The sequence below is a fragment of the Etheostoma spectabile genome, chromosome 16 (genome assembly GCF_008692095.1).
Source record: "Etheostoma spectabile isolate EspeVRDwgs_2016 chromosome 16, UIUC_Espe_1.0, whole genome shotgun sequence".
NCBI classification, from domain to species: Eukaryota; Metazoa; Chordata; class Actinopteri; order Perciformes; family Percidae; genus Etheostoma; species Etheostoma spectabile.
Window position 1 is genome coordinate 6,657,688 of NC_045748.1, and position 14,127 is coordinate 6,671,814.

At 38.7% G+C, this 14,127-nt stretch overlaps 1 protein-coding gene across 1 annotated transcript; it reads left to right on the forward strand.

Moving 5' to 3' along the window:
- Positions 1-10,305: 10,305 nt before the first annotated feature.
- Positions 10,306-13,623, forward strand: LOC116704328 (T-box-containing protein TBX6L). The gene is made up of 9 exons (XM_032539711.1): positions 10,306-10,432; positions 10,805-10,949; positions 11,117-11,219; positions 11,905-12,069; positions 12,180-12,326; positions 12,439-12,515; positions 12,870-12,943; positions 13,089-13,296; positions 13,419-13,623. Exons 1-9 carry the CDS (start codon positions 10,417-10,419, stop codon positions 13,561-13,563), a joined length of 1,080 nt encoding a protein of 359 aa, XP_032395602.1. The 5' UTR covers positions 10,306-10,416; the 3' UTR covers positions 13,564-13,623.
- The last annotated feature ends 504 nt before the right edge of the window (positions 13,624-14,127 follow it).

Consider the following 14,127-nt stretch of genomic DNA (forward strand, 5'->3'; position numbering starts at 1 on the left):
TAAAAAGGAGCCCGGCCTTGAAGACATATGAAGGCAATATGACAGCTCGCAGACACTAGCTGGAAGCGGCTCTCCATCTCCCTGATGTTCTTAATGTTTCCTTGTGTAGTGGTCAATGCTGTTCATCAGGAATGCAAACTACATCATGTCAATCACACCACCCGCACTCGCCCAGTCTGCTCTATGAACACAGTTTCTGGCAGAGGATTATACAGTATGTTTCTTAAGGAGAGAGAATCAGAAAAGCAATGCCACCTATACCAGAAATATTCAGCAGCTCAGATACTGCTAACTGACAGATCAAAGTTAACAGGATGTTAGGCCTGTCGAGTCATGGTACACACACCGGGGGTGATACTGTATACAAGAAAGTAACACATGAAATTTGTCACATGCTTTACAAATTAATGATGGGCTAATAAAAAAATGGAAATGCTTTGTAAATTGCCTAACTTTGCCTAAAATCACATTCAGTTTTTCTTTTTTTTGATACAGACTTCTTACTTTATGATATGATAAATATTGAATGTGCATCTTCACTAAAAAGGCGTACTGTTCTTTACTGCAATTTCTAACATGTAATATTTGGTTGATGTTCAATCCAGCATATTTAAAGCATGATTTAAATATTTTGTTTTTTGTTTTCACTCAAAAGCATGCAGTGCATTTAGCACTAGTTATCTGCACTGAGCCCCCTCAAGCTGCAGGCACAGTCTCTGCTTCTCAAAGATTCAGGCACCAGCTTGTAGGTAGTCTGAAAGGTTAAAGCCGGGGCAAATTAAGTTCGCAAACCACCCGCTTCTGCTCATTAAGCTAATTGCTGTGAAAGCCACATAATAATCTAAGGCGACCCGGATTTTTATCACCTCCTTTCTTTCATCTGGATTTAAACAGCTGAACAGTGAGAAGATATTGCTTAAAGAGATTTAAGTGAGCTAATCTAACTGAAACTGTAACAGTGGGGGGGAGGGGCAGAAATAGGGGAAGTTATGCCCTTGCAAACACCCAACAATACCACAATTTAACACATTACATACAGTTACATTACACACTTAAGTAATGTCCTAATCATGCTGTGGATGTTTATTTTACCCAAAGAATACCAAAATAATGCAAACCCAAAAGCTTCACTCTGTTTTGAGGTAAAATATTGTATACAAGTTTAAAATGTCACTCAATCGCCATTTTTGCCAACAGCAGCTGTTTTCCTTCCTTCCTATTGACACACTCGAGTGGTATTAATTAACTGGTGTGGCTCAGCAGCCACCAGGAGAGCACCTGCACCCACAGGCAAATGCAGCAGGGATGGGTCACTTTCAGGCTGTTTGGCAAGACCCTATCAACAGAACAATGTGTTAAATTTAGTAATAATGGAATGTTATTGAAGATAAAAAAGTAATCTTTTTAAGTACAGTTTGACTGAACATGTTAAAATAGTGCCATCATTCATAGAGCTTCTCCTATAGAATAGTACAACCACACGACACTCTCACTGCTAGTCTCCAGATGGGGCCAGGCACAACCAATCAATCACTCTGGAACTAAAATATTCAAGAGTGGAGGAGCTACTTGCAAAACTGAGAAGTTGCTGTGGGATGGTAACAAGAAGAGAGCGTACAGTGAGAGGAGAAACAAAGGAATGTAATGGAAGTGACAGATTAATAGACAGATACACAGCACAGAAACTGAAAATAGAACTAATAGAACTGGCAGCAAGAGAACAAAACCGAAAAATTAAATGTCATCTCTAAAGAGATAGAAGCAATTTAGCAGTGCATAATCCACAGGCGAGATAGTAAAAATGTTTTCCCACAGTAGCTGTTTACACAGTCTGTTAAAGGACAATTCTGTTTATCACAAGTTGGATCTTTAATAGTTTGATTAGAGATGTTTCAATACCAGTGTCAGAAAAGCCTCTCAATCTGCCTAAAATGCTGGTGTTGGTATTGGCAAGTACTTGAATTTAAACACTGATCCGATACAACTTAATTTAGCACTGAATATAATCTACTTTTAAATAGTTTTGTTCTATTCTTTTTCCGTTATGATGATAGAGTCAAACTGATGATAAAAGAAAATTCGGTGGCGTTTATCGATTTGTTTCACAAAGAGTTTAACAACAATAATAGCAATTATGTAAATGTGCTGTATTTATATAGCGCTTTTCTAGTCTTAACGACTACTCAAAGCGCTTTAACATCATACAGCATACATTCACCATTCACACACATGTGGACGAGGCTGCCGTACAAGGTGCCACCTGCTCATCAGAAAAACACTCACACACATTCACACTCCGATGCGCAGCACCGCGGGGTTCAGTGTTTTGCCCAAGGACACTTTGGCGTGGGACTGCAGGGCCAGGGATTGAACCACCAACCTTCCGATTGGCAGGCAACCACTCTACCACTGAGCCACAGCCGCAGGCGCCCAGCCACAATTATATCACATCCATGTGGAGTTAGTAGTACACTGCTGTTGAAACATAAAATATATGTGCTTTTAAACATGCTGGTATCGGATCGGTACTTGGTATTGGCCGATACGCGAGTTTTGATATCGGGAAGGAAAAAAATGATATCACAAAATAAGTACTTGTCCATTTTTATCATCATACGTGCCAAAGTAACCTGGGTACAAGGTGACAGCGCTACATTAAGGTCCAACAAGATGATCAGACAGGTTATTACCAGGTTGCCTAAATAATAATTTAATAATAATAATTTATACTCTTTACTGATCCCCTATGGGGAAATTACAATTTGTTATTACACACTACACACAGGCCTGAAACCAGTTTATTGGGATATTAAACCTGGGAAATTAAACCCGGGGCATCCAATATGTTGTTGGACTGCTATGGCAACTCAGAAAGTCAAAGTTGAAGTAGGAAGAGTCAGCATCAGGTTGGTTTGAACACTGTAATGGATGTTTAAAACAGACAGTCTGTGTTTTTTTTCTTCATAATGCTAATTATATCATCTGAGTGCTTGTGTTTCTCCCCCTGTCTGACTTCTTTAGTTACGCTGTCACATTCACAGACCACACCAAATATGATCAGCGTTACCGATATAAACCAATTTCAAAACTATAAATTAAGTTGTAATAAACAGATTTTAAATCTTTACAAAATAATAAAAAGCCTTGCAGAGAGTGCTGTGTCAAAAACCAAAGGTCCCTGCGTGTGTGTGTAATTGCGTTTGTGCGTGCATGCATGTGTGAGAGTGTGTGTGTGTGTATGTATGTATGTATGTATGCATGTATGTGAGTGAGTGAGAGAGTGTGAGAGCTTGTCCCAGACAGGCGAGGTTAGTGCTCTGCAGCAGTGATAAGAATTTTGAACCATGCTCTCTATCAGACACTCTCACACTCTTAGCTTGGCTAACCCCATACAGACAAATGTGTGTGTGTGTGTGTAAGTCTGTGTGTGTCTGTTGCTTTTGGCTTTCAGGCAGCCCTCTATAGATCAGGAGGGGGTGGTCATAGGAGAGAGGAGCAGCTGTTGTTGTGGCTGTCCATTTTGCATTTTGCCTGTCCTCACACACACATCAAAGAGCTCAGAGCAGGACCCCTGAAGTTGGAACATGTGCAGAATACACAGCAACAGACCTCTAAACACCTGACAAGGAACAGCGTTGGAGCCGTGGGAGATCATGCAAAGAGACGGGATGCCAGAGTGCTCTCTTTTAGATCACAATTAAATTCGCCAACAGCCAAATTGTAGGAACTACAGTACATCGTAAAGGATGGTAAAAGCTCTTATTTTCTCAACTCCCAATAAGTAAATTACTTGAGCCAACGGTGATATGAATGCTGAGAGGAAGGCTGACATACCTCTCGCTCATCTGATCAACATTTATCTGATGATGTTCACTTGGGTTTAGTCTTTATGCTCACACACTTTTTCTGTTTAGGGGCTTTAATTCCCAGACCTGCCTGAGAAGAAAAAAAGGAGTGCACAGTGGAGGTTTTTTTCTCACTAATTGTCAGCATAGGACCCTTACTGATAACCTAATGAAATTGTTTCTCTTTCTCCTTTATGTGGCTGTTCTGACACTTTTTTTAATCTGGCAAAATAAACACCTGCATTTCGGTCCATTCTTTGCACTCACACTACCAATCATCCTCAAGTACAGCACATCAAATCCAGGTATAAATGCACATGGAATACTCATGAGTTACGAACCCCACCATCTGACTCTCCAATACCCTCTGCAAGCATGACTAAACTCAGTCAGACAGACGTTGGTTCAGTCATGGTACAAATATGTAGATTTATTTAAATATGTGAGATACTGTTGTCTGGGCACGGATCCCTTTCTTTAACCGGAAATGACACCTGAAGGCTTATGCACTCATTCTCAATGGCAGAGTTCCCGTAGGCAGAGACCTAGGGCAGAGACAATCAATCAGTCTGAGGTGAACCATGCTAAGGCTGAAATATTCACCACTGGAGCAATTTCCTGCAAAACTTAGTATGTGTTGTGGGTAGTTTGAGAGGATGTGGTAGGACGTAAACTGTGAGATGTAACACCTGTTGTGGTGGCAAATTGCTTAGCACTGACTTGTTAACGTGCCTGAATTTTCAGCAGCTATTTTCTTCAAGACTTCTTCAAATACTGTTAAATAAAGGAAATCTAAGGCTGTCACAGCAGGAAGTTCCTAGCTTTAAATTCTAGTTTTGGTCCTTTTCTATTTGTGTGGGTTTCCTTTAGCTACTGCACTTTCCTCCCTCAGCCCAAAAACATGCAGGTGTTTCTGATCAGGTGAGTTACATAAACTTAACCTTATTATAATATTTACAGGCACCTACTTAATTCAATGCATACATCCTTGATATGTGAGCTGTACAGTACATTTGATCATGGATATGTACAGTATATATTGATTTAGTGTTCGCCCATTGGAACTTTTGTGAGGCCTTGTTGTATTTTTTATGAATGCTTCTATGTATTAATCGATGCTATCCCTACAGGTTCATCTACAAATGTAAGCTGCAATATTTGGGAATGAATTGGATGCAGTTTAGCCTTTTGGGCTTTAAGCATTCATTTGATAGGAATGTACTCACTAATGTGAGCATTTTGGGTCCCGTTTATGATTGTTAGTGTACAGAGTGTTTTACTTTTCTGGCTTCATGTATAATATTGGGAGTCATTGTCAAATAGAAAATCGATGTTTGGTATTTGTGCCATCCTAATGATTTACAGCCACTCCCTATTTTCTTGTCACAAGCCATTTGCCTGATAAAAGTATAGCTCAGAAACTTGGCAAATAGATTTATTTTTTGCAAGATAGAGAGATTGTGAGGGAGTTTGTAAGTTTTGAGCTACCATTCTCTTACGCTCGTCTCATAAAATAGATGAGCAAAGTAGTCTTCTGTGCGGACTCTAAATTTCCCATAGCATGCAATCATCATTAAGAGAGAAAGCAAAGTATGGCTTAGCTTTTATAGTTATATTAGCTTATACTGAAAAAGAATGTAGAAACAGCTCATTTAAAGTAGTCTTAAAACCATTGAAAGTATGCAGAAAAGTCAAACCTATTGTACTAAACATAAATTTGCCTTTAGTATTTGTTGGCGCTCTGCTCCCCTCTGTTGGTGATGAAATATAATATTTTGACATAACTTAAACCAGCAGGAGTCTGAGTCTGGTTAGATGAAACATTATCCTAACAATCTAATTCATTTTAAGGAAGAAACAGTGTGCACTGCATTTTGTTTAATTTAATAGTCCAAACTGAAAACAGTAACTGAAAAATGCACTGTTGGAGTAGTTTCATCTTAACCCTGTTCGATGATTGATTAAAGACTTCTCTCTATCTGCTTAGACCACCTATATGTGAACATACAGTATCGCTGTACAATACAATGTTTTCCAAGTCATTTTAGAGTCATATTCCATGATTATGTTATAGACCATACACCACTTGGGTTCAAGCGAGTTAAAGCCCTTTCAGTGTTTCTCTCATACATTCCTTCAGATGTTTCCCAAAGCAACTGGTGCAGTGTAGGTAGCAGACATATCTGTAGGAGTCTCAGCTCTGATCTCCTCTGTGTCTCATTAAATATGCCTGTGGGCTTCTCACAGTCTGCCCCCCTGGGTCTTCCTCTGTCAGTTTTTCTTAGATCTACAGCCACTTGTCTGACCTTTCACGTTTTATTATTGATAAATATATTACATATAGTATTGTACATTATATTTAAAAAACGTACGTTTGTTTTTCAATGTATATTTTGCAAACAAATTTGCTCTTAACTCTGTATCCTCACTTTGTAGGCCTCTTTGTTATTGTCTTTTTCAAGGATAAAATGATATCCTTTCGATTTCTGTCTACCTTTTTATCTTGTGCTGCCACTCCTAGTCTTAAAATGGATTCTCTCCTTCTCTCAAGGGTTTATTCCTCATCTTCATCCCTTTCCCCTCTGCCTTCACTTTTTCTTGCCCTTCTCTTTGTCTTGCCTTTCCTCCTCCCTTCCTCCTCTAATTTTTCCGTTGAATTGTTCCATTAGCTTCTGTCTTTCCTCTCCTCGTCTCTTTTCATCAATTCCTTTTCAATTCCCTTAAATTTGTCACACCTTTCACGCTAAAAGTCAGAGTCATCACTCCCTTTCCATGAACAGTTTTAAGATGCCCTTGATTAGCCCTTTACAGCACTTAGAGTATGTGCATTTTCCTCCATGTTAAAGTCTTCCATGTATCAGTGTAGGTTTTAGGAATGATATCAACATTTTGAATGCACAAGACAAAATATGAGAATGCACAACAGCTTACAATATAGTAATATCAATACATACAACACCACCACAAGAGAGTTCCTCGGGCAGCATTATATTGAGCTGAATATTGTCAATTTGTCATTAAATTTGTCTTCAGAAACATTTAGAAACCTTTAGCCTCAAGTCAATTGCATTAAACCCACACATCATATATTATCACAAAATTGAGAATTAGTAGTGTAATTTGCATACTTCAAGCATTACTATGTTAGTTATTTGCAGATGATTAGTGCATTCATCATGCCTTTGACAAAACTCCTCTCTACGCTGAGACAATAGTGCAAGAGGGAAAAAAATGTAAATATGTCTTTATCCTTAGAGTTCTTTTTGGCAATTGTATTACCTTCCTCCTAATATTATTTTTGCTCCTGTAAAATAGCATTATGTGTTGTTAAAGCCCCTTCAGAGAGAGTACTTTGCGTTATTATATTAGGTGAAGAAAAGCTTGTTTTCCCTGCTGACTGTGTCAGCATGCTCAGCAGACCAGGGAATTATGTCCACAGAAAGAGCTGCTTCCTACAACAGGCATTTTTAAAATCGCTCTGTAATTTGTTTGAATATGTTTATATTGTACATGATTAAATGTGTATTGGCTGAAATGTTGTTCTTCAATTGTTGTGAATCATCATTTTTTCCCTCATGACTCATTATATATATATATGTATATACATATATATATGTTCATATGTATATATATCTGTTTATATGTATATATGTATATATATGTATATAAATATATATATATATATAATATATATATATATATATATATATATATATATATATATATATATATATATATATATTATATATCAGACTTTGTTGTGATGGATCATTAGTTCACTGCAATTGGAGTTTTTAAAGAAAACATCCAGTAGGTGGCAGTATTGGAAAATAAGAGCTTTGGTGAAATTTTGTTGTGGTCTCTAAAAATGTCTCCTCTTCTCTATAGTTGTGGGGCAATGGTAAATATTAATACACCATAGCTGTGTGTTGATTGTGTCGTAAAACTAAAGTAAAAGCAAGTATATATTGGCCTACATTCTAGATCTATTTTTGTGATCCTTATTACATAACAGCATTGGAACAACTTTAATGTCAATGCAGCTTCACGATTCTCTCTTATCTTTGCATAGATCAGTTATCAGTTCTGTATCTTTGGCTGCCACTGCAGTTGTGGGTGTTGTTTGTGAGATGCTGTAGGAGATTGTTTCCACCCTCCTCACACAAACACACATCTGCTTCTCCCTGGATTTAAAATGACTTGCTTGGGGAGTACCTCAGATTATTTATTCCACACAACTCAGCCACTCACCATACCACTTTATCTGAAGCGGTGTACACATCACAGAGCCTCATCTTCGAGCTGTCACATGCACTGGTCATGCACTGCATCTTCCAGCTGCAGCACCGATTAACTTTTCAAAACTGTTGAAACCACAACATTTCCTGTGCCATGAGTTATTTTAACTGCAGCAGCACTGTTGCATTACAGCAATGAGACACTAAACGAATGTAACGCAGGAGAGATGTTACTCACCTAACTCTAGGTCACCTAACTCCCACATGATTTCTGGTGAGCTTTACTATTTTAAACATTGCAAATCACCAAATAAAACTGTGATGCAAATGATCTAAAGTCCAATGCAAAATGTTGACAATACTTCATTTGCATTCCCATTTCAGCACTGCCCAATCATGCTGAAATACCATTAGCAGAAGCAGATGTTAGTGATGTCTATTTCTACACAAATAGTTACAGATGTGACACATGCCGCGGGCCGGAACAGACTGAATTCCATCTTCAAGCCTCAAGTTGATTTAAGCAGAGGAGAAATGTTTCAACATGTCTGCAGGTAGTGCAGGAAAGCCTCACAAAGGCAGCGAGCCACTCTTTCTAAATGTGCTGTAAAATCAGGAGAGGTGGATCTGGTAAATAACATGATAACACATCCTAAGCCACAACTTTACCAATATACAATATACCCTCACACCATCTAATCTGAACCAAAAATTCAAAAGGAGGCATCACATTGGGTTATAAATAGAAAAACGGTGAGTAAAACAAACTAAAAACTAATAAGAAAAATATTGCACATGATTCACTTTTTCCCAGTTTCCTGGTCCTTCTGATGCCTGATGTCCAGTTTATTTTAGTTTTTCTTGACAAAGGGTGCAGTGAATGGCAAAAACAAGTCACGGCTGATCTGGATCTCTTCCCAAATCTGAGCTCCCTGAGTTCTTAAAGGGCGATGAGACATAAAGGTCAAACAAATCTGTTTGAGTGCTCAGAACAATTCAGCTGGAATGTTTGATTTTAGTTAACTTAACCTTTATACTACATTCTTCATTTTTTGAAGCAGGTAACCAATTGGAACTATTTTTGTAGATACTTTAATTTGTCTTGAGAATGGTAGAGTTTTAACCAACCCCTCATCTAGTTTTTGTTCCTTCTTTTCTTTAAGCAACGGTTGCATAATTCCACTCTGTCTGACAGTATGTTCTGTATGAGCTCGTTCTAATTCTTCATTGAAGCTGCATGATGTTTACACTGATGAAAACATTCAAACCCTTAAGATTCCATGTTTTAGATGGCTGAACCATTCCGCGAATTGGAAATGTTTAGGATGTTTAGTGAATACTTCATAAACACATTTCCCCAAAAATCCGCCTGACATATTTGGTCTCTTTGGAAACTTTGAGACCTCCACTTGAATTTTAAATTAAATTCTGTGGAAGGAATTATCCAGGATGAAATTCATGTAGGATCAATTCAGGGGCTGTACCCTATGAACATTGTATTCTAAAGTACCAAGCTGTTAGTCTTCCCTTCCTCCCATCAGTCTTTCATGTTAACGGGCTGCTAACTGCTGGCTCCATCATAAGGCCCACTCTCCTCCCAGGGTACAGGAGGTAATATGGGGTGGAGAGGCCGAGGAGGGGGGTAGGGCCAAATTGCCTCATAGGATTACCAGCATAGTCGCAACTCCAATCGCCTCTGTAATCTCCTGATTGGTTCTCAATACACAACCAGAGCTGCCAGGACGGGACCTGTTTGTCTGCTCTTCCATCCCCCCTGGCACTTTGAAATTCAGCACACTGTCCTTCAACTTGGACTGAAAGAGAGAGAGAACATTTTATACATCACACATACTTGCACAATGATAATAAAGATGTTCAATTTATCTATTCTACCATTACCATACCGAGTCCTAGGTAGATAAGTATGTCTTTGGCAGTAGGAAGCAACAAAAAAAAATGTGTTTTTAAGTCCCTAGAAGTCTGTTCAAGATATAACATACAACAACCATGGCAATATTGCAGTCTATGTTCCAATTTAAGGGGTTATCTTTGACATCTCCATAAAGATAGTTTTATAATGAAATCTACAAAGTCCCATTAAATGGCAACTGAACAACATCAGGTAATATTCTTACCTGCCCCCTCAGTCTGCTCCAACTACACACCCCTTGGCTGTTCAGACCCCACCCTTTCTTTGGTGACCAATCAAGTTCAATGCTCAGACTTTTCATGGGTAGGGACCCCTGGTGTATTTGACTTCAGTGTTAGATCATCTGAATGCAGCACATTGTCTTAAGACTTCTGCGTAGGTGTTGATAACAGGATACAGTACCATGCAACACATCTCTGGTAAGTTTGAGCTCGTCAGATTAACTATTATGTATAAACATGCAAGTGCAATGTTAAACTGTGCTCTAATGATTTGTTTGCTTTGGTTTGAAATTAAATTGTCCCAGATGCCATGCAGTATAAAATAGGTGTTTGATTTTGTGTACTTTACTTTCAACCACAAAAAACACTTCTTCAATAATGTGTAACTAATTTGAATTAAGAATTGAAATAGCGTGTGCAAAACTATCCTGACCTGTGATATGTTGTAGCAAGTTCTGCATACTTTGTGAGATTGTTCCTATTTTAAGTTTAAACCCCTTACTGCTGTAAACCAGTCTTGATATCCATGTCTGATTTTGACAAACTGTTTCGTGTGTATTTTCTCCACAGATTCCAAATCGCATCTGAGCATGCCCCGGTCCCCAGCAGCTGACTCATACCAGCAGGGCTGCATCAGGATGACCTTAGAGAACGCTGATCTCTGGAAGTCCTTTCACAGCATGGGGACAGAGATGATTATAACAAAGCATGGAAGGTAACAGCGCTGGCCACTGCTTTGTTTCAGTAGTCACGTAGACCAAAACCTACAAGAATTTGCTTATGCTAACGTTGCAGACTGTAACTTCACATATTTTACGAAATGTTGTAAAAACACGTAACAACCCTTCAATGACTCATTGTGAATTTGTGTATTTGTTTCAGGAGAATGTTTCCACACTGCAGCATCAGTCTGTCCGGGCTCCAACCTTTTGCCTATTACGTGATTATGATGGATATGGTGCCTGCAGACAGCTTCAAATACAAGGTAAATTCATAATTCAACACACACTGAATACTGTATGCACTGTTGTTGACAACATTTGGGGATTGAATCCAGCAGATTGCAGCATCTAAAATGCAGCCAGGCACTGGACTGCCCACTCTAGGCTGTTCCCCGCTGCATATCAAAGCCTTTCATTGCTTCCTGTTTGTGCACTCTCGGCTGGAGGCCCAATCAATTAGCATCCCTCCTTATTCAGAATGAGTGAATGAGGAGCAGTCAGCCATCCATACATTCAATGGCTCTTACACCTACTGCTGTGGCCCATTTGGTCACAGCTATTGCTTTTAGCACAGGCTTGGTAAAAAAAAGAAACACACAATGAAGGGAAAGTACTTTAATTGATACAGTACATTGAGAGAGTTTGGGTGGTGGTGAATTTTTTTGAATTGTTTTTTTTTTTTACTATTTTACTTTATTCTATGATCATTTACATGATCAGAAAGATAGAACCCCTCTGTATATTGTAACAATGTGAATAATAACCCTGTAGCCTAATCAATTCTGCAAACAACAATTTGTTATGCACCACTGCTCTCTTGCATTGCCTCCGTCATTATGAGATGAAAAAAGGAGGTATTTCATGCTTCATGAAGACTTCTAATGAACCAGACATGTCCTCAGGTCTCTTACACTTTTGTTAACCTTGCATCCCCCCATTTCTCTGTAGTGGAAAACGGAGCAGTGGGAGGTGGCAGGTAAGTCAGAGCCTCAGCCGCCTTGTCGGATATACGTGCACCCAGACTCCCCGGCCCCAGGATGTCACTGGATGAAGCAGTCATTGTCTTTTCTTAAGATGAAGCTCACCAACAACACCTTGGACCAGCATGGCCATGTGAGACATAATCTTACATATAGAGTTAAATGATGATTCAAATATAATGCTATGTTTTTCTATATGTTTGTTTTTTTACTGAACTCAGTTTTGCTCTTCTTACCCATCAGATCATCCTGCACTCCATGCATCGCTACTACCCCAGGTTTCACATCACCCAGGCAGACAGTCCTTACACTGTCCGCTGGGGCCCATTTCAGACCTTCTCCTTCCCAGAGACAACGTTCACGGCAGTGACCGCTTACCAAAACCCAAAGGTAATAAAACTCTACAGCAGTTTTACCAAACATTAATCCAACACAAATGTGATGGGCTTGATGAGAACTGCAATATCAACAGTTTGAAAACAATTTCTTTTTGCTTTTTAAGATCACCAAATTGAAGATCGACCATAACCCCTTTGCCAAGGGATTCAGAGAGGGAGGAACCCATTCCCACAGCAAAAGGTAAGAATACTGTGAATAAAAATAAATACTATTTTTTTCCGATGTACTATACTAAGACTTTTTATCCCTTTTTAAAAAACAATATACTATGAATTTTGTTGTCATAGTTTACTATGGATTTTGTCCAAGTACTATACAGGTTTTTTCAGACTTTTTTTAGACATAGTTTACAATGACTTTTTTTGACCAACTATGACTTCTTTCAGATGTTTCTTACAACATTGTGTTATTATTTTTTTCATCATAGTATACTATGTCTTTTTGACATACTATAATATGACATTAAAAAAAAAATTTAAACCAGATTTGGCAGAAAAGTGTAATAAAAATTAAATGGTCTAATTTTTTCTATAGGTGTCATTCAAATAGAAGTCCTCCTGCAAAAAGAACTGCACTGGATAGAAAATCTCTTTGCATCAGTCATCAAGGTAAGTTTGTAATTATTAAGTTGTTTTTAAGTTTTTACTGATACAGCTTGTATGAAATCATACTACAACACAGTTAAATTCCCAGGTTGTATGCAAACTTTGGGTCAATGTGCCAGACCTATTACACATTGTATTTCCCTTTTAGACCTGCAGAGGATGCCCTCCCTCTCTCAGTCAGTGGAAGCAGGGAAAGATCATGCTTCCACACAGCAGCCATTCAAGCGGGGTAACCTCTCAGCCGTGGAGCTGGACCCTTCTGAGAGTCTACACGCTGAGCCATTGGAGCTGCACGAGTATGACTACAGTTGTGAAGAACAGATGGTGCCTGCATCTGTGCCACATCAGCCCTACAGGTATGATTTAACATACCCAGGATGAGGTCAAATCCAATGACTCTTGGACAGTACAGAAAAGATAAAATTCAAACTGATGATCCACAAAATTTAACCTCCACGTCACTCTTACATTTCTATAGAGCTCAAGAGTATTCCAGATATCCACTGCCTTCTAATGACGTAGATGGAGCGCACAACCTCGTTCACCCTCCACCTCATCCTCACCACCACAGCCATGCCACAGATTGGAGCCAGTACCCACTCTTCCCCTACTCCTGTTGGTGAACTTTGACCCACTGAAATATTCTCATCATTGATGGAGGATAACACTACTAAAGCTTTGAAGGATTGTAGTTATTATATGTGGACCAGCAACTGACTGACAGGCCACTCCAGCAGTTCATGTTTAAAGTGTATAGTTGTGTACAATGTGTCATGTATTTCAACTGGGCTTGTACTGTATGTGGGGGTAACTTAATGTTTTGTCTGATTCACTGTGGGCTCATGATTTGACACATATGGTAGTTCAGTATGCATGTTTGTCTGTACTAGAACGCACCTTAAATAATACTGTTATGGTATCATATTGAGGCATCAAAGTTTTTGTTGAAAAGCTTCAAAAAGTTTTCCACTCATCTACAGCCAACAGATGGAATTGCTTATAATATTTAAATGACCAGAATGTAATGCATAAAATATTTGCTTTTATTCAACACCAAACTGAAACAATAAATCGTTTTAGAGACACTGCAGCATCATATCATATCATATCATATTGTGTCAGAATCAGTATCTGAGTCAAAAAAATGACAGAATTGTACATGGTTTAACTTCTGACACATCTGAAGT

What these genes read in the sequence shown, in the direction of transcription:
- LOC116704328 (XM_032539711.1), top strand. An exon ending in ATTATAACAAAGCATGGAAG is followed by an intron (nt 10,950 to 11,116) that starts GTAACAGCGCTG and finishes TATTTGTTTCAG; the next exon opens with GAGAATGTTTCCACACTGCA. An exon ending in CCGCTTACCAAAACCCAAAG is followed by an intron (nt 12,327 to 12,438) that starts GTAATAAAACTC and finishes TTGCTTTTTAAG; the next exon opens with ATCACCAAATTGAAGATCGA.